Raw genomic sequence first — 26,935 nt, 5'->3', positions numbered from 1 at the left:
TTTGTTTGGCAGCAGTGAGTGTGAACTTGAAGGTAATGAGGGACTGTTTGAATGCGATGAAGTGCTCATTGGAGTGGGACCTTTTCCATCTACGCTCAGCAACCCTGGAGGCATGTCGCAGCTCTTTGGTATGCTGGTATGCCAGGGTTGCCTGTTGATTGTGCGAGCTTTGGTATGTGTGAGAGGGGCAACTGAATTGAGAGCTGCAGCTGTTATGGTGTTATATAGAGCGGCAGCAACATCTGCGTCATGTAAGGAACTATTCTATCGGGTTGTTTTATTATATGTTAATGCTTCTTTGTAAGCTTACATTTTTTAGATTTATTACACATCTAAAGATATTTTTTACAACCCTATTAAAGAGAAGCTGTCTCTAGGTTTCTTAGCGGTACAGAAAGCAGTGACAGACAACCTGATTTCAGTGGTGTGTCACTTACACACTATTTATATGGCGTAGTTATCAGGAATCAAAGGTTATCAGGTGATGAGTGAGCGTAACACAGTTTTCATGTTGAGCACTGGGAGAAACTACTCAATTAGCAGCGAGTGGATGTAGGCAGCTCATGAATTGCACACTTCTAAGGTCACACACATCCTTGAGAAGACACCTGAGCTCACAGCACTTGGCTCGCGCTGCACCTGATGAACTGATTTTATGAAAACTACTCCATAATGAACAGTAAGTGACGCAAAGTCTCTGTAACACTTGCAGCATAAACCTGGTGACAGATTCGCTTTGAGACATTGCTCTACTAAACAATAGAATAAAGACTAAAAAGAAATAGCCAAAATTTAATAAGACATTATAAAGTTGCAATACATACATATTAACGGACAAAAATATTGCAATACAAAACAATTTATTTTCACTTTTACCTTGTAAGGTGTCACAGAGTTGTAATTTTCAGGGAATTCCCAGCTCAATAGAACTGAAGTCTTCGTAACCATTTTGACCTTAAAATTTTTGGGGAGTACTGAAAAATAGTGAAAAGAGAAAAGGAGAGGGCCGGGACTCTAAGTTACTGAAGTAACAAGCTGCTTAGGAACCACTTTCAAGAGGACAGAGGACTTTTTGATAAAGGAAATAAACTGTGTTTTAAATACCACATTTACTTAATATTAAAATATTACAAGCGCCCACACTTTGCTTCATGACTCCAAAACCAGAAATGGCATTGTAAGACAGTTAACCACAAAAGGGGTAAGACTGAATATCCAAGCATGAGAGATGGCAACAGGTATATTACAATACACACACTGAAAGGAAGGGGATGCAAAGGAGTTTCCCACCTGTGAAGTCATTGGTGAACCCAGAAACTCATGAGAAGTGTCTTAACTAAACTTGAGTAAGGGGAAACACTTACCTGAAAATACTTTCAGAATCACTCATATTAAGAAAAAAATAAGGAAGGAAGAGCACCATGCCACTTATCAAGACTGCACTTGTTCTGAAGGATGCTGTAGTTTACCTGCTTGCTTTCAAGAACCAAAATTAAAGCCAAGAAATTAAGACTGATAAGGCCTACCTTGATTTAGAAGAAAAGTGCGGTACTGGACACTTGGACTGTAAGGCCCAGGACCTTTACTGGTGTGTGCACGTATTTTGACTTCATAAACAGTGTTAGGCTTCAGGTTGCTCAGCAAGCAAGAGCTTTCGGAAGATTGTAGGTCCATTTCCAGCATTTTGTCTGGAGAGTTGGCAACCCAATAGGATAATGTATACTTGGTGATAACACCATTCTGTTCAGCGAGAACAGGAGGCAGCCAGTTTAGCTGGATAGACATTGAAGTAATATTGCTAGCATCAGTTAATTGAGGGTAGCCTTTTGGCGCTTCCTCCGGTATCATGTACTCTTGTAATGCTTCCTCACTAAAGCCCGCCCGGCTTTTGACCGCCATTCTAAAGATGTACTTTGCACCCTTATGGATGTTGTTGGCTGTATATTTCTTTTCTTGAGCTCCAAACTCTAGCACTGACAGAACTTTAGCATCAATACGCCCAAATTGTAGGCGGTAACCTAAGACTTCTCCAACTGACTCACTTGCTGGTTCCCATTGTATTAGCAGGCTGCTCTCCGATATTTGATTGACAGAAAGATCAGGTTTTCCTGAAACTTTAAGAGAAAGAACATTTTTGATAGGATACACAACATATTTTTAAACAATGATTACCAATGAGAATGCATGCTCCAAAATATTCACACACACTTTGCTGTTTGTTAGTCTGTATTTTGGTAACTCTAATGGCAAATAAATTTGTGTGCTGTGCTGGGCATGTAACTTTATGGCCCATTTGGTACTGGTTTGTGAATTACCAGGGCATATGGGTAGAAGTATTGAATTTGGAGCACTAGCAACAATAAAAGGCATACAACTTAAAAGATACTCTGGTGCAGAAATAAACTATTATCATTTTTACATTTTTATAATTCAATACATGTTAATCTGCTCTAAAGTGGCTTTGATATTCCTATTCTGTGTCTTTTATTCTTAAAATACATCTTATAGTTCTGAAATAGGCTCTGCATTCTTTTTTTTTTAAATCAAATTATGTTGAAAATGTTTAAATAAAAATTAACAGGTACTGTAAGTTGACAATCACATTTCAAAGGGAGTAAGAAAGGACAAGAGTGTGTCTAAAATTAATCTTTAATTAGGAAATTATTAAAATTGATAATTAAAATATACCTCATACACATACAGTACAGACCAAAAGTTTGGACACACCTTCTCATTTAAAGATTTTTCTGTATTTTCATGACTTTGAAAATTGTACATTCACACTGAAGGCATCAAAACTATGAATTAACACATGTGGAATTATATACTTAACAAAAAAGTGTGAAACAACTGAAAATATGTCTTATATTCTAGGTTCTTCTTTTGCTTTGATGACTGCTTTGCACACTCTTGGCATTCCCTTGATGAGCTTCAAGAGGTAGTCACCGGAAATGGTTTTCACTTCACAGGTGTGCCCTGTAAGGTTTAATAAGTGGGATTTCTTGCCTTATATATGGGGTTGGGACAATCAGTTGTGTTGTGCAGAAAGCAGGTGGATACACAGCTGATAGTCCTATTGAATAGACTGTTAGAATTTGTATTATGGCAAGAAAAAAGCAGCTAAGTAAAGAAAAACGAGTGGCCATCATTACTTTAAGAAATGAAGGTCAGTCAGTCCGAAAAATTGGGCAAACTTTGAAAGTGTCCCCAAGTGCAGTTGCATAAACCATCAAGCACTACAAAGAAACTGGCTCACATGAGGACAGCCCCAGGAAAGGAAGACCAAGAGTCACCTCTGCTTCTGAGGATAAGTTTATCTGAGTCACCAGCCTCAGAAATCGCAGGTTAACAGCAGCTCAGATTAGAGACCAGGTCAATGCCACACAGAGTTCTAGCAGCAGACACATCTCTACAACAACTGTTAAGAGGAGACTTTGTGCAGCCGGCCTTCATGGTAAAATAGCTGCTAGGAAACCACTGCTAAAGACAGGCAACAAGCAGAAGAGACTTGTTTGGGCTAAAGAACACAAGGAATGGACATTAGACCAGTGGAAATCTGTGCTTTGGTCTGATGAGTCCAAATTTGAGATCTTTGGTTCCAACCACCGTGTCTTTGTGCGACGCAGAAAAGGTGAACGGATGGACTCTACATGCCTGGTTCCCACCGTGAAGCATGGAGGAGGAGGTGTGATAGTGTGGGGGTGCTTTGCTGGTGACACTGTTGGGGATTTATTCAAAATTGAAGGCATACTAAACCAGCATGGCTACCACAGCATCTTGCAGCAGCATGCTATTCCATCCAGTTTGCGTTTAATTGGACCATCATTTATTTTTCAACAGGACAATGACCCCAAACACACCTCCAGGCTGTGTAAGGGCTATTTGACCAAGAAGGAGAGTGATGGGGTGCTACGCCAGATGACCTGGCCTCCACGGTCACCAGACCTGAACCCAATCGAGATGGTTTGGGGTGAGCTGGACCGCAGAGTGAAGGCAAAAGGGCCAACAAGTGCTAAGCATCTCTGGGAACTCCTTCAAGATTGTTGGAAGACCATTTCCGGTGACTACCTCTTGAAGCTCATCAAGAGAATGCCAAGAGTGTGCAAAGCAGTCATCAAAGCAAAAGGTGGCTACTTTGAAGAACCTAGAATATAAGACATATTTTCAGTTGTTTCACACTTTTTTGTTAAGTATATAATTCCACATGTGTTAATTCATAGTTTTGATGCCTTCAGTGTGAATGTACAATTTTCATAGTCATGAAAATACAGAAAAATCTTTAAATGAGAAGGTGTGTCCAAACTTTTGGTCTGTACTGTACATCCATTACGGATGTATATAAGATCACAGTTGCTAAAGTCAATGTGTAAAGGACTGTGATCCAATAACTTTAGATGAGATCCAAAATAAATTATCAATCAGAAGAAACCTGACTCTTGTCCCTTATAAATTATAGGTCAGGTATTTTATTTCATATATGGAAAGCCATGGAGCTGATCACATTAGGAGTCACTATTTTATAACTTTATATATTTGTAGGTGCACAACTTGCCCATAAGAAGTAATAATGGATGGATTATGATAGCATGAGTTTCTATATTTGAATATAATGTGGACTGGAATTCTGGTCAAAATTTGTTAGAATGTACCCTCTGTCATAAACTTTCAGAAATGGGAAGCCATGGTATTCTGAGGATATGATTGAGAAAAGACTATTATTTATTTCTACATCCCCCAAAAAAGTATTTTTGAAAAATATACAATGTGATTGGTTGACCCACCTGTCAGTCATGACAGGGTGTATAAATATCCTGTAGAGTGGGCCGACCTTGCCCTTAGAAAAAGCAGGTATTCCAGCGAAAAGTGCGTCAGGGACATTAGTTAGATGGTGATCAATACTAATAATGAATAAATATGGGAGCCTTATGCAGCTGGTGCAATAAATAATGTATGACCTCATAAGTAAGCAAGCTCTGCTCTAGTACTGACAGCCGTTGATCAATAGGCTGGATCAGCTAGCAGCACCACGGAGCTACAATCGCTGCCCGCTGCAGGCACAGTGCGAGCAGTACATTGCTGCACGTGGTGGGTATTTCTTAGCTGGCTCGGACACGTGCCGATTTGGGTGGCCCTTGTGGGGGTTCCGCACTGATATTGATCGTGCGGATTGCCTAATTGTGTGCCCAGCACAGAAACACCTAGGGCGGCAGACTTAACTTGCGATCCTGATAGCATAATTGCATGTAGGATTGCCAGGGTGAACCGTACCTATTGTTTGTTACCGGCTGGACACGTGATGAAGTGGAGCTGCTCTTACAAAAATAGCCTGCATTCTGTAAGATAGACCAACATCAATGTATTAATTTACCTATGATCACATCAAACAGGACTATATAAATTGACATAGGATACTTTATGACTGCATGAGTATGAATGTTGGCTGATAATAAATTCAATATATAGATACAGTATCCTATATTTCTGGATGAAATTTATCCATAACGATCTGTATGCCAGTCACACATTGTATTAATTAACTTTTGAGGAGTCATAAAAGTTATAAAATAGTGACTCCTAATGTGATCAGCTCCATGGCTTTTCATATATGAAATAAAATACCTGACCTATAATTTATAAGGGACAAGAGTCAGGTTTCTTTTGATTGATAATTTATTTTGGATCTCATCTAAAGTTACTGGATCACAGTCCTTTACACATTGAGTTTAGCAACTGTGATCTTATATACATCCGTAATGGATGTATGTGTATGAGGTATATTTTAATTATCAATTTTAATAATTTCCTAATTAAATATCAATTTTAGACACACTTTTCCTTTCTTACTCCCTTCCTTTGAAATTCTATTACTATAAGGTGGTGTACACCAGTGTGTCATATGTCGTTTACTGAAGTTGACAATCACATCCTTTCAAATTTCCCCCCAACTCCCACCCCTTCCTGCCGGAGGCTCTGCATTCTAAGTATTGAACCTAGTAATGCATATATCAAAATATGACAAGAGTAAAGTGCAAAATAGTTACAGCATTAAACACTAGAAAAATTAAAATTGACAAACTATGACAAATGTTTAAAAAAATATATACATTTGTGGCACCCCAGGGTTCTGGTTACCACAGTAATAGCAATATTACGTCTGTGAGCAGGTGGGAGGTCTCCTGGTCAGGAATCCTAAGCATGCCACACCTCCTGCCCAGTCCTGGGAGGGGAAGAACTTCCCCTATATAAACTGGGGCTGAGGTGGGGTTAGAAAAGAACACAGACAGAGACAGAGACACAGTCTGGTCTGGTGTGGAGCAGTTGCAGGGAAAGTGACAACAGGAGCTCTGGAGGAGCAGGAGTGAGTGCCAGAGGCTGGAAGCTAGATAGCTCGCCTTGGCTGAAGAGATCTCACCGGACACGGAGTCCGAGGCTGTGGGGACTGTTCCATACCCAGCAGCAGAAACCGACCGGCAGGGGATTTCAGGTCCTCTGGCCAAGAAACCCGAAGGCACGGTCACACGCAAGGGACCAGCACCGCCGTCGTGGAGCGGAGGCTACCAGAAGGCCCCGAGTTACTGGCCATACGGGTGAGCACCACACGGTACACTCAGGGACGTGGGCTACTTTTACCCGCTTCTAGCAAGGTAGCCAAGAAGAGTACAGTTAGTTGGGGAGGCCTACAACTCCGCCTGGCCAGGGGAGATCCTGTCTGCTCACGGACTGACCAGGCCCCGATCGCTAGCCAGTACTCCCGGGAGTGTCTACCTTTGCCACCAGTAAAGACCCTGAACTACACCGCACCGTCTCTGAGTGGTTCCTGGTGCCTGCGAGCAATTCTACTATCCCCATCATCCACGTCCGCTGCCCTGAGGCCATACCCCTCCTGTTGGGGGTTATACTATCCACGCTGCACAACCGTACCACCGGCCTCAGCGGTCTGCCCTGCAGCGGCGGTTTCATAACCGCATTCAACGGGTGGCGTAGTCGAACACTATAACATCTTATACTAAACTCCGCCGCTTAGTTTGACACCCTGGGCACGGACCGGGTCACCGCCACGAGGACTACTATCCCCAGCAGATCCGGCTCCGGGTATCCCCCTGCGCAGCAGAAGCAGCACAGGCCCAGGGGGCGCGTCAACTTTGGCGTAGTCGGCAGGATTTCGTGCCCGCAACCACCGGGTACTGCGTGCCTGAAAAAGACTGTTAAACTTACCTGTGGTGAAGATTCCCGCCATCCGACGCCATCTTTTGCCTTCTTCCCGCCATCCGTGGAGTTTTCCCGCCATCCGACGCCATCTTTTGCCTTCTTCCCGCCATCCGTGGAGTCTTCCCGCCATGGGACGCGATCTTGAGGACGCCGCGCGGGAAGAAGAGGGGCGTGGACTCCGAAAGCGCGCGAGAACTGAAGCCCCGCCTCACGTCCGGACGTTGCGTAAGGTCCTGGAAGGAGCCCAGCAGACGCCGACGTCACAGGAGCGCGACGGAAGGTCCTCAACCCTGACGATCCACTGCGGAGCCGCGGCCTACGGAAGAGGATCATCGCAAGGTAGGCCACGGTCCACTAGGGGGGAGGAGGATGTCGGATACGGAGGAGAGCTTCACTGCCACAGCCACCGCCAGCACCACCGCTGCTGCGGTCATGCCTTTCACCATGCCCTACATCCCGGGGGCAGCCTGGCTACCCGGGTACTCAGGGGAGTCCCATACCCTAAATGACTTCAGAGAAAGGCTGGATAGCCTCTTCCAGGTGTACCCCCTCACAGAAGAGCAAAAAGTGAGCATCCTGGTGGCTCAATTAACAGGGGCAGCCCAAAGGGAGGTAAAGTCCTGGCCACTTGGGAGGAGGAGGACTGTCGCAGAGATACTAGCCCGGCTGAAGGACACCTTTGATACCCGTACCTCAGCCGAGATCAAGCTTAGATTCTACGGGTGCAAGCAGCGAGCACATGAGAATATAAGGGACTATGCACTAAACCTACAAGAGGCCCTGAGAGCCATTAAGCAGGCCGACCCTGACGGCGTGGGAAACGAAGACAAGCTGTTGACTGAACAATTTATAGAGGGTCTACATTGCAATGCCCACCGAACCCAGTTGCGGGCAATGGCCTTACAGGACCCTCATCTGGACTTTGCACAGTTCAAGGACAGAGCCATCCGGGTGCTCCGAGAACCGGCACCAGGTGGCGCTGTGACCCACAAACGCCCTGCTACCACTTACCACCCGGAGGCGGCGCCCTTGTCGGCAGGGCCTGTGGGAGCTGATGCGCAGGCTTTAAACAATGACCCGGCTACAGACCTGCACCATCAGGTCCAAGAGCTAACTAAAAGCGTTGCCGCGCTAACCCGAACTGTGCAGTCTTTACAGGTTTCTACTCCAGGGAAGATCCCGCTGGCATCCGGACCGGAGGATATCCCGTGGCGCCGACCAAGGAGGACCCCACCGGCCAGAGGAAGACCCAGCGACCGATACAACGAGGACGGACAACCCATCTGCCGCCGCTGCAATCAACCCGGACATATGGCAAGGTACTGTCCTTTAAAACTTGCACAACCTGGGGTAGAGGGCCAACCCCTAGGAATAAGATCACCAGGCCCATCGAACTGGCGTGACAAATACGTGGGAGGACGTCCAGTCTTGCCTGTGGTACTGGATGGCATTCCTATGAGTGCCCTACTTGACACCGGGTCACAGGTCACCACCATCCCGTACGTGCTCTTCAAGCAGTACTGGAATGACTCGGATATAACCCGCTACCCAGACGACGACTTGAGTATCATCGCCAGCAATAGTCAGCCCGTGCCACAGATCGGATTTAAAGAGATGACCATTAAAATCGGTAAAGTCGAACTGGCAGCACAGGGACTGATCATTGTAGACATTGACAAGCGCGAGAGTCACCCAAAGATAACTCTAGGAACTAATGTGATTGAAAATTGTCTTGCAGAGGTGATTCTCATTTTACAGCAGGTTGCCAAGAACGCCAGCTCCGGCCAGCAGCGAGTGCTCCAAAAAGAGATCCGGGCACTGATGCGACGGCAACAGGTGGAACTCTCCGGTGGTGAGATTGGTAGCGTGAGAATGTGTGACCCTTTCCCTATTGCCATGCCCCCGAAAAGTGAAATGATGATTTGGTGCCGGGCAGCTATTGGTCTGAGAGGTAGAGATTACCAGGCAATGGTAGAACCAGTCTACTCAGATAGTAGGCCCACCATTTTGACGGCACGGGGGGTGGTTGATGTACGCCATGGGAGGGTGCCCGTTCGCATAATAAATATCGGGAAGAGGGAAGTGTACCTGCCCCGGTATGCTACGCTAGCCAAATTGTATACTATCAACCAAAATTCTGTACAGTCCGTGGAACCCTTGCCTCCATCTCATCCAGAGGAAGGTAACGGCTCTAGGCAACAAATGGAGGACTGGTGTCAGCAACTGCATTTGGGTACTGACTCCACGCCCGCTCACCAAAAGCAGGGAGTCTACCGGGTGATCCAGGAATACGAGAGAGTGTTCAGTAAACACCCGCTAGACTTCGGGCGAGTAAAGGGAGTGGAACATCACATCCCCACGGGAGACCATCCTCCCATAAAGGAGAGGTATCGTCCCGTACCCCCTGCACACTACCAACACGCCAAGGGGATGCTTAGAGACATGAAGGAGGCTGGGGTAATCAGGGATAGCTGTAGCCCCTGGGCAGCTCCACTAGTCTTGGTTAAAAAGAAAGACAACACTATGAGAATGTGTGTAGATTACCGGAAAATCAACCGTATCACACACAAAGATGCGTACCCCTTACCAAGGATAGAGGAGTCTTTGGCTGCTTTAAAGTCTGCTAACTTCTTCTCCACTTTGGATCTCACTAGCGGGTACTGGCAGGTTCCTGTAGCAGAGGCGGACCGGGAGAAGACCGCATTCACCACCCCGATGGGACTTAGCGAGTTTACCTGCATGCCGTTCGGACTCTGCAACGCACCAGGAACCTTCCAACGATTGATGGAATGCTGTCTGGGACACCGGAACTTTGAGACGGTCCTGCTGTACCTGGACGATGTTATAGTTTATTCCAAAACCTACGAGGACCACCTGAAACACCTGGCGGAGGTGTTTGACGCCCTGGCAAACTACGGTCTGAAGGTGAAACCGTCGAAGTGTCACCTGCTAAAACCAAAAGTGCAGTACCTGGGACACGTGGTGAGTGCTGACGGAGTGGCCCCCGACCCTGATAAGATCACCGCGATTAAGGAATGGCCAAGACCCTCCAGCGTAAAGGAAGTCCTCGGGTTGGTAGGCTACTACCGAAGATTCATTCCCGGTTTCACCAAAAAGGCAGCTCCTATGCAGGACCTCCTGATAGGCCAGTCCAGGAAGGCCAAGAACCAGAAGCCGCCCTTCAGATGGGAGAAGCTGGAAGAAGAGTCCTTCCGCCAGCTGAAGATGGCCCTCACGGGGGATGAAATCCTGGCGTACCCTGATTACAGCCAGCCCTTTATCCTCTACACCGACGCAAGTAACATCGGGCTAGGAGCCGTACTGTCCCAGATCCAGCAGGGGAGAGAACGGGTAATTGCTTACGCCAGCCGAAAACTGCGACCCACCGAAAGAAACCCTGAGAATTACAGCTCATTCAAGCTAGAGTTCCTGGCAGTGGTGTGGGCAGTCACCGAACGCTTTAAGCACTACCTCGCCTCTTCCCGGTTCACCGTGTACACGGATAACAACCCGTTGACACACCTGGACACTGCAAGACTCGGTGCCCTGGAGCAGAGATGGATGGCCCGCCTGTCCAACTATGAGTTCACGATCAAATACCGGGCAGGACGCTCCAATACCAACGCGGATGCCTTGTCCAGAATGCCAAACCTACCGGACGTAGTGGAAGATCCAGGGGAACTGGAAGAAGTTGAACTCCCCGCGTTTCACCGTCATGGGACTACCCAGTATTCCCACCGTGTAAGGGGTAAGCAATCCGCTACGTTCAACCCCTTACCTCATTACAACTGGGCAGAAACGCAAGACAGTGACCCCGCCGTCCGACTGGTGAAGGAGATGCTGACTCAGCCAGATGCCCGCCTTGACCCAGACGCTCCGGAGGAGACCAAGCAACTGTGGGCTGAGAAGAGTCGACTGTTCCTTTACAAGGGGAAGTTGTGCCGCAGAATGGTTAACTCCCGGACGCATGAACTGGTCTGGCAAGTAGTGGTGCCAAGAAGAGACGCGGCAATGGTACTGGAGGCATACCACGACGGAGCTGGGCACTTCGGATGGAAGAAGCTGGAGTTCCTGCTGCGCGGGCGGTTCCACTGGGTAGGCATGAGAGGAACCATCGAGAGGTGGTGCAGAGACTGTGGCCCATGCAACCTAAGAAGGAAGGACCGTGCCAGCCAGAAGGCTCCCCTGCAGTCCATCGTCACCAGGCAGCCATTGGAACTGGTAGCCTTGGACCATGTAAAACTGACCCCCAGCAGAAGTGGCTACGTCTATGCGTTAACCATCGTGGATCACTACTCCCGGTTCTTGGTTGTAGTCCCCGTCAAGGACTTAACGGCTCAAACAGCAGCTAGAGCCTTCCAGCAGCACTTCTGCCGTCCACACGGATACCCAGAGCAGGTGCTGACGGACCAAGGACCTGCCTTTGAAGCGGAAGTCTTCCAGGAGTTCTGCACTCTGTATGGCTGCCGGAAGATAAGAACAACACCCTATCATCCGCAAACCAATGGACTCTGCGAGAAGATGAACCAGGTGGTGATAGACCTTCTGAAAACATTGCCCCTGGAAGAACGCAGTCTGTGGCCTGAGAAACTGCCTGATCTGGTGGACCTATACAACCACATCCCTGTAGGTTCTACCAACTGTACCCCGGCTTACCTAATGAGAGCAAGACCTGGTAAGCTGCCTGTTGATCTGGATATGGGAGTCCTGACACCCGAGGACACTTCACCAGAAGCAGACTGGGACACAGAGAGGCAGCAGCAGTACCGGAAAGTACAGGAGAGCGTTGAGCGAAGTCTCCGTCAAGCAAGAGAAAGACAGGAGAAGACTTACAACCAGTATGCTCCCGCTGTTCCCCTGGTACCTGGAGAGCAGGTCTTGAAGAGGAAAAGACGGCTCCACAAGTTGGACGACCAGTGGGAAAAGGACCCGTACACCGTACTGCCATCAAGCCATGAAAACCCGAAAGTCTGCACAATCAGTAAGGATGGAGGAGAAACCACAGCCATTGTCTCCCGAGATCACCTGAAGAAGTGTCCCGAGCAGCTACGAAACCCTGAAGAAGATCAAGAAAACCCTCGACCCGCAGAGAAAAGGGAAGAGATGGTCAGTACTGTACTCGGAGACTTCCCTCGGTCTTGGACACAAGTAAATGGCGCTGTTGTGGTACCCGTCCTCACCTTCCTCCAGCCAGCATCCCAAGTGCCTACGGAAAAACAGGTAGAGCTGGAAGAGCAGCCGGTCCAGGAGGCAGAAGACCCCACACAAGCAGACCAGGAGAATCGACCCTCTGCTTATAGTGAGCCTGCCGTGCCCCTAGTGAGCCAAAGAGTCCGTAGACAGCTGCCCAGCTTACCTTTAACAGCTCCTACACCCTGTAGTGCAGGACCAGTTAGTGAGCTCCGTAGGTCCACTAGAGCCACTAGAGGCCAGTTGCCCGTACGTTGGAGGATCTAAAGTGTTTAGACTGTTTTATTAATATTTACCTGTTTACTGTTGCTTGTAAATAATTATGTTTTTCCAGTTATTTTACAGGTATCTTTTGTGGATTTACTAGAACTCTATTGTATATATGTTTGGAGCGTAACCCAGGAACGGACTAAAGACTGTTAAAGACTCGGGGCAGAACAGACCCCTACCTGGTTACGGCTCCCTGTTTTTTGGTGAAATGGACACCCTTTTTGCTTCAAAAATTGCACCCGGTTGCGGACACGCCGTGACCACCTTAACGTGTTTTTCCTTATTGTATTGTTCCTGTTTATACCCTGTTATGTTTTCAAAAATATGTTTAGTCCCGGAGTACTAAATTTTACTGGGGGGGAGTGTGGCACCCCAGGGTTCTGGTTACCACAGTAATAGCAATATTACGTCTGTGAGCAGGTGGGAGGTCTCCTGGTCAGGAATCCTAAGCATGCCACACCTCCTGCCCAGTCCTGGGAGGGGAAGAACTTCCCCTATATAAACTGGGGCTGAGGTGGGGTTAGAAAAGAACACAGACAGAGACAGAGACACAGTCTGGTCTGGTGTGGAGCAGTTGCAGGGAAAGTGACAACAGGAGCTCTGGAGGAGCAGGAGTGAGTGCCAGAGGCTGGAAGCTAGATAGCTCGCCTTGGCTGAAGAGATCTCACCGGACACGGAGTCCGAGGCTGTGGGGACTGTTCCATACCCAGCAGCAGAAACCGACCGGCAGGGGATTTCAGGTCCTCTGGCCAAGAAACCCGAAGGCACGGTCACATGCAAGGGACCAGCACCGCCGTCGTGGAGCGGAGGCTACCAGAAGGCCCCGAGTCACCGGCCATACGGGTGAGCACCACACGGTACACTCAGGGACGTGGGCTACTTTTACCCGCTTCTAGCAAGGTAGCCAAGAAGAGTACAGTTAGTTGGGGAGGCCTACAACTCCGCCTGGCCAGGGGAGATCCTGTCTGCTCACGGACTGACCAGGCCCCGATCGCTAGCCAGTACTCCCGGGAGTGTCTACCTTTGCCACCAGTAAAGACCCTGAACTACACCGCACCGTCTCGGAGTGGTTCCTGGTGCCTGCGAACAATTCTACTATCCCCATCATCCACGTCCGCTGCCCTGAGGCCATACCCCTCCCGTTGGGGGTTATACTATCCACACTGCACAACCGTACCACCGGCCTCAGCGGTCTGCCCTGCAGCGGCGGTTTCATAACCGCATTCAACGGGTGGCGTAGTCGAACACTATAACATCTTATACTAAACTCCGCCGCTTAGTTTGACACCCTGGGCACGGACCGGGTCACCGCCACGAGGACTACTATCCCCAGCAGATCCGGCTCCGGGTATCCCCCTGCGCAGCAGAAGCAGCACAGGCCCAGGGGGCGCGTCACATTTATTCTCGGAAAAATACAATTGGGACTTAATGTTTATTAGGTAATACTAACTGTAATGACGTTGACTCGCTACTGTCAACATGATCCAATAAAAATAAATATTAGAAATGTATACTCATGTCCACAGACTCGAAGTGCAATCAAAATGTACTTATGGTGGTTACAGTGCTCACTTTCATACACAACTTTTCCTAACAATTAACTGAATATATTAATAAACTGTTTAACGAGGTACTAAAGATGCAAATTTTCCTTCAACCATCTGGGCATATAGAACTTCTCTGTTTGCACAGACATGTCTTGATTTGCCATCGTCAGAGGGTAAAAAGCAAACAGCCAAAGAGAAATTCTGTGGTATACGCCCAGTTGGTTGACAGACATTGTGCTTCTTTTTCACCTGAGGGCATAACTTTGAAACAGAAGAAAACTGTTCCCAAATCAGTGGAACAGCAGCAATGGGAGGAGATATTCAGTATGAATTTAAAAAAAAAATTCCAGTGAAAGATCCTCTGTTAACCCCTTTACCCCCGAGGGTGGTTTGCACGTTAATGACCAGGCCAGTTTTTACAATTCTGACCACTGTCACTTTATGAGGTAATTACTCTGGAACGCTTCAACGGATCCCCCTGATTCTGAGATTGTTTTTTCGTGACATATTGTACTTCATGATACTGGTAACATTTCTTCGATATCACTTGCGTTTATTTGTGAAAAAAACAGAAATCTGGCGAAAATTTTTCAATTTTCAAACTTTGAATTTCCATGCTCTTAAATCAGAAAGATATATCACACCAAAAGAGTTAATAAATAACATTTCCCACATGTCTACTTTACATCAGCACAATGTTGGAACCAAAATATTATTTTGTTAGGAAGTTATAAGGGTTAAAAGTTGGCCAGCGATTTCTCACTTTTCCAACAAAATTTACAAAACCATTTTTTTAGGGACCACATCACATTTGAAGTCACTTTGAGGGGCCTTTATGACCGAAAATACCCAAAAGTGACACCATTCTAAAAACTGCACCCCTCAAGGTGCTCAAAACCACATTCAAGAACTTTATTAACCCTTCAGGTGCTTCACAGGAATTTTTGCAATGTGGTAAAAAAAAAATGAACATTTAACTTTTTTCACAAAAATGTTACTTTAGACCTCAATTTTTTTATTTTCGCAAGGATATCAGGAAAAAATGGACCCCAAAATTTGTTGTGCAATTCCTCCTGAGCACGCCGATACCCCATATGTGGGGGAAAACCCCTGATTGGGCACACAGCAGGATGTGGAAGGGAAGGAGCGCCATTTGACTTTTTGAATGTAAAATTTCCTTCAATAATTAGCGGACACCTTGTTGCGTTTAGGGAGCCCCTGATGTGCCTAAACAGTTGAAACCCCCCACAAGTGACACCATTTTGGAAACTAGCCCCCTCAAGGATTTTATCAAGGGGTATAGTGAACATTTTGAACCCAGAAGTACGACACAGAATTTGATAACATTAGGTCATCATTTATAATAAGTTGTCATTTGTCTTGAGCACAAGTGCTCGCTACTTGAGTTTGAATTGGGTACTCGGGTATATACCAAGTATTGTAGGTGCTCAAGTGGCATGCTTGAGTCCCTGCCCCGCATGTTTCACGGTTATTAGACACCCAAAAAACATGCGGGGATCGCTCGTGCATGGCAGGCAATCCCCGTGAGGTTTTTTTTGGCTGTATAACAACTGCAAAACATATGAGGCGGAGACTCGAGCACCCACAATAGTCAGTGCATACCTGGGCATCCGATGCAAACTCAAGTAGTGAGCACCTGTGCACAACACTAGTCGCCATATCGTCATTTTATTTTTCTTTACTTTTGAAAAAATCCCAACCCCAACACAACCCTAACCCCAACCCTAGCACGACCCTAACCTGAGCCCAACACTAACCTGAGCCCAACCCTAACCTGAGCCCAACCCTAACCGGAGCCCAACCCTAACTGGAGCCCAACCCTAACCGGAGCCCAACCCTAACCAGAGCCCAACCCTAACCAGAGCCCAACCCTAACCGGAGCCCAACCCTAACCGGAGCCCAACCCTAACCAGAGCCCAACCCTAACCAGAGCCCAACCCTAACCAGAGCCCAACCCTAACCAGAGCCCAACCCTAACCCGAGCCCAACCCTAACCCGAGCCCAACCCTAACCCGAGCCCAACCCTAACCCGAGCCCAACCCTAACCCTAGCACAACCCTAACCCTAGCACAACCCTAACATAACCATAACCTAACCCTAACATAACCATAACCTAACCCTAGCACAACCCTAACCCTAGCACAACCCTAACTCTAGCACAACCCTAACCCTAGCACAACCCTAACCCTAGCACAACCCTAACCCTAGCACAACCCTAACCCTAGAACAACCCTAACCCTAGAACAACCCTAACCCTAGAACAACCCTAACCCTAGAACAACCCTAACCCTAGAACAACCCTAACCCTAGGTTATATTTTTTACGCCTTTCCTCATGCGGTATAAGTTTTTAGAAGACTTTATTCTTCGGGTCGGTGCGATTACAGCGATACCAGATCCATATCGGGTTTTTATGATTGACAGCTGTCACACACTAAAAAAAAACTGTTTTTTTTTTGCAAAGACTTGTTTTTGCATCGCCATATTTTGAGAGCTATAATTTTTACATATTTCGGCCGACAGGGTCATGTGACGGCTTGTTTTTTGTGGGACAAGTTGTTGTTTTTATTGGTACCATTTTCAGGCACGTGATATTTTTTGATTGCTTTCTATTCCGATTTTTGGGAGGTAGAATAAACAAAAAAACAACAATTCAGGAATCGTTTTTTTTTTAAAAAAATTTATGCTGTTCCATGTGTGGTAAAATTGATACGGCAGCGTTATTCTTTGGGTCAGTACGTTTACAGCGGTATCACATTTATATTGTTTTTTTATGTTTTGGCGCTTTTACACAAAAACTATTTTATAGAAAAAAAAATATTTTTCCATCGCTTTATTCTGAAAGCTATAACGTTTTTATTTTTCAGCTGAAGGAGCTGTATGGCGGCTTGTTTTTTGCGGGACAAGATGACGTTTTCAGTGGCACCATTTTTATTTATATTCGTCTTTTTGATCGCGTTTTATTCCATTTTTTTGTTCGGTGGTATGATGATAAAGCATTGTTATGGATGCAGCGATACCAAATATGTGTAGTTTTATTGTTTTTTTTTTTCATTATATTTATTCATGGGTACAGTATATTTTTATTGTTTTGGATTATTTTTTCATTTTTTTAAAAAATATTTCTACATTTTTTTTTTCCCACTTTGAGTCTTTTTTTTTTTTTTTTTTTTTTTTTAACTTTTACACTTTGTCCCACTATAGGACTTTCATTTTTTGGAGTCTGATGGCTTGCACAGCATAAGGATGAAGCATCATCCCCTATGCTGTGCAGGCTGTCAGCCCCTGCACACACAAGCTAGGTAGATTGTGCACTGAGCACGATCTACCTACCTTGCTGATGCCTGGTGACCCGGATGTCGTCATGACAACACCGGGTCACCATGGCAACTATCCGGACCCGGCATACATAGCGAAGGACGTCGGTAAGAGGGGGCGCTCTCACCGCTGCTTGCCTCGGAAATGCTGCGATTGACTTCGATCGCAGCATTTCGGGGGTTAATGTGCTGGAAACTGTGCGGGACCGCTCCCTGCACATAGTACCGGGTGTCAGCTGTGACGATCAGCTGACACCCGGCGGCGATCGTGACAGCCCAGCCTGTGTGTGGGCGCAATCGCCAGGGCGTATTAATACGTACCTGATCCAATAGGCCCAGAGTGCAGTTACGTATTAATACGCCCCACGTCAGAAAGGGGTTAAAGTAAAACATGCCTTAAGTGACTCAATCCTGGATGAAATTTATTTAAATTTTTTTTATAGCTGCTTAAAATGTTCGATCTAAGGAGGACTGTTTCGCCTTCAGTCTTGCAATGCTCGTCTGGGAATTGAAATATAAAAATATTCTCTTCAGATAGGAAGATGCATGGAACTCTAGTGCCACCTATTGGGGGTAGCAATCCTAAAAGTCAATATCGGCCCTTTAACAAGCCTTGCCAAATGACTTAGAATAAAAAGCCAAACCTGATGCTCCATTTGCAAACAAATGTTTTGGGCTGTTTGACCCTCATCATTGCAAAGTAGGATGTTTGATTTGGTTAGGTGAGAGGCCTCCGAGAGGAGGTCTAAGGGGGAACATATCTCCTTGTGGAGAGTGCCAAGATAGAGTAAGAAAACTTGTAAGTATCAATATTAGGAGACGTATAATGTAAGGAGACTTACTTAAAAGCCCTGCCTTTTATGCGGGCTCTGGTGCTGAACCCGCATCTTTCCCCGCATTTCATGGCTCATTTAATCAGCCATCGAGTTCCTTTAACAGCTGTGGGTAGATCGGAGATCCACCAGTGGCTGTTAACCAGTTAAATGCCGCTATCAATCACTGACCGCGGCATTTAACACACACCGCCGGAATCGAGTCACAAGTCCCGCCAGTCAGTGCCCGTCACGTGATCAATGCGCGCCAATGGGTTGTCATGAAAGCCGGGGGTCTGCATAAAACTCCCGTTCATGACATTGTAAATCTTCTGTGAACGCTGATCGCAGCTTCAAGTCTCCTGAGGGGACTATTGAACACAGTAAAAATGAAAAAGAAAACTTTTAAAAAGTATTTAAAAAATACAACAAAAATACAACACAAAAGTTCAAATCACCCCACTTTTACTCCATTAAAAATAAAACAATAAAAAATACACATATTTGGTATGGCTGAGTTCAGAAATGTCCAATCTATCAAAATATAAAATAAATTAACCTGATCAGTAAACAGCGTAAAGAGAAAAGAAACAAAATGCCAGAACTTTGTTTTCTTGGTCGCCGACACATTGCAATAAAGGCGATGAAAACATTGTATGTACCCCAAAATGGTATCAATAAAAACGTCAGATCAAGTAGCAAAAAATAAGCCATCACCCAGCTCTAGATCCCGGAAAAAAAGAGATTCTACAGGTCTTGGAAAATGGCGACAAAACGCAAAAACTTTTTTCATACAAATTTCAGAATTTTTTTCACCACTTAAATATAAAAATAACCTATACATGTTTGGTATCTGCGTACTTGTACTGACCTGGAGAATCCGAATGCCAGGGCAGTTTCTACCATGTAGTGAACATGGTAAAAAAAAAAAACCCTCAAAAAACAATTAGAATTTTTTTCCTATTTTCCAGTACAGTATGTGGTAAAATAAATGGAGTCATTTAAAAGTACAACTCGTCCTGCAAAAAACAGGCCCTCATACGGTTATATTGATGACTTGTAAAAATAAAATAAGTTATGGCTCGGGGAAGAAAAAACTGAAAATGAAAAATGGAAAATTGCCCAGGGCTGAAGGGGTTAAACACCATGTCAGAGGCTTCTCACCTAGCCAAATCAGATCTCCTGCTTTGCACTGATGAGGGGCATACAACCTGAAATACATGTCTGCAAATAGAGTGTCTGGTTTGGCTTTTATCTGAAGTTATGTGGCAAGGCTTTTTAAAGTGTCAATATTGACTTTTAGGATCGCTACTTCCAATAGATGGCAATAGAGATGTAGTCTTTTTCCTCTCTGAAGAGAATACTTGCTTAAAATGTAACATTTTATGATTTGCAATCAGTTTCCAATTAATTAACTGCTTTCGCCTCTATCTTTTTCAATATCTTCTTGGTATTTTAACAAGCTAGTTTCTGCTCGAATTAACCACTTGTACCTATCATTTTTGTGCTTATCTGTGTTTTTTGGGAATTTACTAACGAACCATTTATATTATCATAGTGGCTGGGCCTCCAGATGTTTTAACACCTCATTATATTCTAACATTTTATATAGATACTGAACTCTTCCAAGAATAAATTACTTATGTGCCTTTATTATACTATATTAGCATAAACGTGAGCAAGTGCACAAGAGAGGAAGAAAGAACGCAGATGCAGTAGAGTTAGACTGATCAGAAATCCTGTAAAGGGATGTGATATTGAAATAAATAATTCAGAGCCTTCACTTCTGTCCTACGTGAGGTCAGTCTGCAATCCCACGCGTCATAAATAACAGCTTCCAGGTAAGACAGTCCTCTAGTAAATACTGCATTTGTTTTGAATTTTAAGAACCAAATAATATATATATTTTTTTCATGGTCACATTTTAACCTTTTCAGTTCGCTGTTGCTATAGCTGTACGACGGCTTGTGATTTGCAGAACTTGTATTTTCTATGGTACCAGTTTGGAGCACATATAGCTTACTGATTAATATCTTTTAAAGGAATTATTTGCGGCTATTTTATTTTTCTCTTATGTGCTTAAGAACTAACAAGCACGTAGTTGCTAACTACCTGCTTATTCTGCCCAGCGCAGATCTCTGTCGACACATACTGCTCCTGCCAGCGATTTTGTGGCTTCCGCTGATGTGAAGTCGACAGAACAGCAACTTCTCTTCCACTCTACTAAGTTGACGGGGCCTAACTGCCGATATTATGCAGATTGACAGCCGACTCCCAGCTGCATAACTGCGGGGAGCCAACTGTCAATCAGCATGACGTCGACATCCACGCCCTGTCGAATAGAGCAGAGCGGAAGAGGTAGAGCTGCTCTGTTGAAGTGAGTATAAAGAGGGGTAAACACCAAACACAATAGGGTCTAATCTGGTGGAGAAATTAGTCTAGGTGTATGGTATAGAAATTGATCACCTTTTGGGGTGGTTTAACCCACAACTGAGGAATCAAGGTGTGACAGCTGCTGCAGTAACCACAAGTCTGGAAATCCCAACAATTGGTGGAGGATAGGAGTAGTAGTCTACGCTGCTGTGTAAGATTCAAGAAATCCGGAGGACGTAATGAGGGATTAGATAATGCAGTTTATTCTCAACGCGTTTCGTATTTGAACCAACGTTTTCATCAGAAGACCCAGAGAAGCCGCAGAATCGCCGGCAGGAGTGGTCTGTGATCACCTGCCTGTCAGTGCAACACGTTTTCTCTCCATTGAGTGGTGGATAACGCTCTTATGCTATTTGCACTGACTTCTGGATTGCAATTATAGTGGCTTGTGAAAGTATTCACCCCCCTTGGCATTTTTCGTGTTTTGCTACCTCAAAAACTTTCACTTTTTTTTTTTGAGGGTTTGCATCAGTTCATGTAAAGAACATGCCTACAGCTCTACAGCTGTGAACATTTGGTTTTCTTTTTATTGTGAAAGAAACAACAAATAGGTCAAAATAACTGAAAACTTCAGTGTGCATAAATATTCACCCTCCCTTTGTAGAGCCTCCTTTTGTGTCACTTACAACTGTAAGTCGCTTTGGATAAGTCTCTATGAGCTTTCAACATCTGGCCACTGGGATTTTTGCCCATTCCTCAAAGCAAAAGTGCTCCAGCTTTCTTCGGGTAGCTTTCCCTCTTCATTCAAACATGCCATCATAACCCCTTTACTTAAAAAGCCATCCCTGAACCAGAACTGCACTGCTAACTACAGACTGGTCTCTATTCTTCCCTTCATCTCGAAACTCCTGGAAAGCTTGGTCCACCCCCATCTAATCCGCAATCTCTCAGATAACTCTTCTCGACCCTTTACAATCTGGTTTCCAGTCCTCACACCCTACTGAAACTGCCCTCACTAAAGTCTCTAATGATCTAGTAACAGCTAAATATAATGGTCACTACACCCTGCTGTTTCTCCTGGATCTCTCTGCCGCTTTTGACACTGTGGATCACCAGCTCCTGCGCACTATGCTCCGCTCTATAGGCCTCAAGGACACCGTTCTCTCCTGGTTTTCCTCCTATCTCTCTAATCGCTCCTTCACGGTATATTTTGCCGGCTTTTCTTCCTCTAATCTTCCCCTCACTATTGGGGTTCCAAAAGGATCAGTCCTAGGTCCCTTCCTCTTCTCTTTGTATACTGCCCTATTGGACAAACCATCAGCAGATTTGGTTTCCACTATCATCTCTATGCTGATGAGACCCAACTATACACTTCTTCACCTGACATCACTCCCACTCTAATACAAAATACCAGTGATTGCCTGTCTGCTGTGTCTAACATCATGTCCTCCCTCTATCTGAAACTGAATCTCTCCAAAACTGAACTCCTTGTTTTTACTCCCTCTACTAACCTATCTATACCTGACTTTTAAATTTCCTTGGGTGGTGTCACCATAACTCCCAAGCAGCAAGCTCGCTGTCTTGGAGTAATATTTGACACACAAATTTCCTTTATTCCCCATATACAATCACTCACTCGCTCATGTCACCTGCACCTTAAAAACATCTCCAGAATCCGACCTTTTCTCACCTTTGATACTGTAAAAACTTCCTGTCGCTCTTATTCACTCTCGTCTGGACTACTGCAACTCTCTTCTAATCGGTCTCCCTCTAAACAAACTCTCTCCTCTCCAATCCATCCTGAATGCAGCAGCCAGGGTCATATTTCTATCAGGCTGCTTCACCGATGCCTCTACCCTGTGCCAGTCATTGCACTGGTTACCCATTCACCATAGAATACAATACAAACCCACAACCACAAAAGAGCTCCACAGTTCTGCACCGCCCTATATTTCATCCCTCATTTCAGTCCATCATCCCTCCCATGCCCTCCGTTCTGCAACTGATCTAAAACTAACATCCTCCTTAATCCGAACCACACACCTCCATCTCCAAGACTTCTCTCGTGCCGCGCCAGTTTTCTGGAATGCACTGCCCCAAACGATCCGACTAATTTCTAGTCCCCAGGTCTTCAAACGTGCTTTAAAAACACATCTGTTTAGACAAGCCTATCACCTTTAATCACCAACCTAACTCTCCCCTGTTCCCTCCTAAATGTTAATCTTAATATGCTCCTGCCTATTCATCTGTCTCCACATCCTCCATGCACCAAATAGCACATGGTAACTGCTCTTAGACACTGGCTGATGACCATGTTCTACCTATTGTGTCCCCCTTTCCATGTAGACTGTAAGCTTGCGAGCAGGGCCCTCACTCCTCCTGTAACTGTTGAAATGTGATTTATTGTATTGTTTTTATTGTCTGTACATGTCCCTATTTAATTGTAAAGTGCTGCGTAATATGTTGGTGCTATATAAATAAAAATTATTATATTATTATTATCCAGCTTCTTCAAGTTAGAAAGTTTCCTCTGGTGAACAGCAATCTTCAAGTCTGACCACAGATTGTCAATTGGATTAAGGTCTGGACTTTGACTAAGCCACTCCAAAACATTTACACATTTCAACTTAAACCATTCAACTATTGCTTAATCAGTATGCTTTGGATCATTGTCTTGTTGGAAGGTGAACCTCCATCCCAGTCTCAACTCACTGACAGACTGAAACAGGTTTCCTCAAGAATGTCCCTGTATTTTGAACCATCCATCTTCCCCTTGACTCGGACTATTTTCCCTGTCCGTGCTGTGGAAAAACATCCACACAGGATGACGCTGCCACCACCATGTTTCACTGTGATTGTGTTCTTGGGGTGATGAGCTGTGTTGGTTTGGCGCCAGACATAGCAGTTACCTTGGTGGCTAAAAAGCTTGGTCTCATCTGACCACAGCACCTTCCTCCATACATTTGGGGAGTCTCCCATGTGTCTTTTGGCAAACTCAAAGCGAGCTTTAAAATTTTTGTGTGTAAGTAAAGGCTTTTTGTCTGCCCATTCTTCCATAAAAGGCCACCTCTATGGAGTGTATGGCTTAAGCCCCCGTCACACTAAGCGAGATCGCTGCTGAGTCACAAGTTTTGTGACGCAACAGCGACCTCAGCAGCGATCTCGCTATGTTTGACACTTAGCAGCGACCAGGCCCCTGCTGTGAGATCGCTGGTCGTGTCGGAATGGTCTGGACATTTCTTTGATCGTTGAAGCCCCGCTGGGTAGCATGCATCGCTGTGTTTGACACCTTACCAACGACCTTGTTAACGACCCAGACACAGAAACACATAGGTGTGCATCGTTAGACAGATAGTTACGGGTCGCTGCATCACTGCTGCGTCGTTGGGAAGATCTGACTGTTTGACATCTCACCAGCGACCAGATAGCGAAGCAGCAACGATCCCTGACAGGTCGTATCGTTGTCGGGATCGCTGTAGCGTCGCTTAGTGTGACGGGGCCTTTATTTTAGTCGTATGGACAGATACTCCAGTCTCTGCTTGGGAACTCTGCAGCTCCTTCAGGGTTACCTTTGTTCTCTGTGCTGCCTCTCTGATTAATGCCATCCTTGCCTGCGCTGAGAGTTTTGGTGGGCGGCCCTCTGTTGGCAGGTTTGTTATGGTACTATGTTCTTATCATTAGATAATGGATTTGATGGTGCTCCGGGGATCATCAGAGATTGGGATATGTTTTTTATAACCCAACCCTGACTTGGGCTTCTCAACAATTTTTTCCCTGACTTGTTTGGAGATCTCCTTGTTTTGGAGATCTCCTTAATGGTGTAATCTGGTTAGTGGTGCCAATTGCTTAATGGTGTTGCAGCCTCTGTGGCCTTTCAGAAGAGGTGTGTATATACTGACAAACCATGTGACACTTAGATTGCACACAAGTGGACTTCCTTTCACTAAGCATGTGACTTATGAATGTAATTATTTGCACCAGAAATGTTTAGGGGCTTCATCGGAAATGGGGTGAATACATATGCACATGCCAATTTTTACTTATTTGATCCCATATATTTAATTAATGGCTATATTTTTATCACTTCACCAGCTTAGACTATTTAGCGCTGATGCATTAGGGGGGAGGTGGGGTAGTTGGAGGCATGGGCACCCGGTATAAGTGCCTGATGCCTAATATTTTTGCATCGCTTAAAGTATGAGGTGGGAGGGGATGCAAGGAGGAGGTGAGCAGGGGAGGAACCTTCTCATAGATTTAAACAGGATAATGTGGGCAGCACGGTAGCTAAGTGGTTGGCACCACAGCCTTGCAGTGCTGGAGTCATGGGCTCGAATCCCACCAAGGACAACATCTGCAAGGAGTTTGTATGTTCTCCCTGTGTTTGCGTGGGTTTTCTCCAGGTACTCCGGTTTCCTCCTACACTCCAAAGACATACTGAAAGGGAGTTGAGATTGTGAGCCCCATGAGGACAGTGCCCATAATGTCTGTAAAGAACTGTGGAATTAATTGTGCTATATAAGTGAGTAAAATAAATAAAGAAAACATAATGGACGCCAGGAGCTCACCATGCTGGGCTCATCATATTCATCAGACATATCAGACTCCTGAGGAACCATGACATGGGGAAACGCGTTGGGGCTTTACTTGAACAACAGTAATGCTTGTGATCAAGCTTAGTATCCTTTATTGTTAACCACAGTGCTTTATTTTGCTTCCTTGAATTTATATTTTTATTGGTCGTTATGGTTGGTTATCAGATATAGCTGACGAAGATAAGTCGATAAGGACGCTAGTGTCATCCAGGTTGGGGTGCCAGCATCCACAAGATAGGCAGGGTAGATTATATACAGGATTAGATAAAGGCTGGTTATTGGGGTATTATCAGAATTGATCAATAAACAAAGGATCTTTTAAGTTTGTTTACACACACTGTCACCCCACTGTAACATTAGGGACATTAAGGGTTACGGAGGGAGATCCACCGAGAAGCGGGGGCACCATTCTCGTTGATACCGCTGGTAGGTACCATATTGAGGCCTATTGGAGGGATATAGTAGCACTGACTCTTTTCCTTAGTTGGTGGGTGTATAGTGAACCTCCCCATAAATCATAGGGTAGATTCCTGTATACCAACTTGATGCATAGTGTCAGAAATCAGAATTGATTGTTGTGTGGTTTTGCGTCTTTGGGTCCTTGTATATTTTAATGTATATTAAATAAATTATAATTTTAAAGTTTTTTTTCTATGTTAGACTTATTTACACCCTGATTACTTATAGATTTCGTTATATGCTGATGCATCACACACAAATCGGATTACAAAAATATTTCAACACGGGTTGTAATTTAACAAAATAGGTAAAAAGTCAAAGGGGGTGAATACTTTCGCAAGCCACTGTATACGCCAGAAGTGCTGCTATTTATCCTAAGTGCTTAGTTTCATGAGAAAATATGAAATTATCCCAGAAAACCCCTTTAAAGCTTCCCAAGGAGAATAGAAGAAAAATAACAATTTTACCTTTTAATCACAGTTTACGATTATAACAAACAATAAGTAAACTACTTCTTTTATTCAACCGCTTGTTAACAGTTAATTTTGGATAGTGCATCCTGACAACTTTCTTTCTTTTTCATCAATGTTACAAATATTATGGCTTATTTTTTTGAGGGACAGGAGAAAGGTTTTATTTAAAGTCCACCTGTCAGCAGGATTTTGCAAAGTAAACCATATGTACTGTCAGGTGGGTGCCATTACACTAACTAAAATGATACCTGGGTTGATGAAATCCATCCTGCGGTTCTTGTGTAATCTTTACTTTCAGTTTTGAGATAAAGATTCTGGTGCTCCAGGGCGGCCTGTGGGAGGCCACCCTGGAGCACCATTAAGATTTAAAAAGAGAAAACACAGTAGTTGACAATAAATGTCTTCACCCAACCAATAACCATGAGTGGAGAACAAGTTTCCGGGGTATGTAAGCTTTTGAGCACAACTGTATTATAATATATATTATATATGAATATATATATATATATATATATATATATATATATATATATATATATATATATATATATATATATATATATATTAATATATATACATATATATATACATATATATATACATATATATATGTATATATATATATATATATATATATCACACACATACACATACGAACACACACATATACATA

The 26,935-nt window shown here is 44.8% G+C and overlaps 1 protein-coding gene across 1 annotated transcript in view; it reads right to left on the bottom strand.

Moving 5' to 3' along the window:
• The window catches only part of PTPRS (protein tyrosine phosphatase receptor type S), a 600,332-nt gene that overhangs the window by 162,963 nt on the left and 410,434 nt on the right, over positions 1 to 26,935 (bottom strand). Inside the window, exons 15-16 of the mRNA XM_073652674.1 lie at positions 1,527 to 2,114; positions 877 to 974 (exon numbers count right to left, since the gene is read on the bottom strand). Coding sequence (XP_073508775.1) covers positions 877 to 974; positions 1,527 to 2,114 — 686 coding nt within the window. The remainder of the gene's footprint in view (positions 1 to 876; positions 975 to 1,526; positions 2,115 to 26,935) is intronic.

Source organism: Phyllobates terribilis, unplaced genomic scaffold, assembly GCF_046119375.1.
Source record: "Phyllobates terribilis strain yellow unplaced genomic scaffold, ASM4611937v1 Scaffold_1__5_contigs__length_1240528914, whole genome shotgun sequence".
Lineage (NCBI taxonomy): Eukaryota > Metazoa > Chordata > Amphibia > Anura > Dendrobatidae > Phyllobates > Phyllobates terribilis.
The sequence above is the reverse complement of the archived record's forward strand: the minus strand, read 5'-3'. Positions and strand labels throughout refer to the sequence as shown.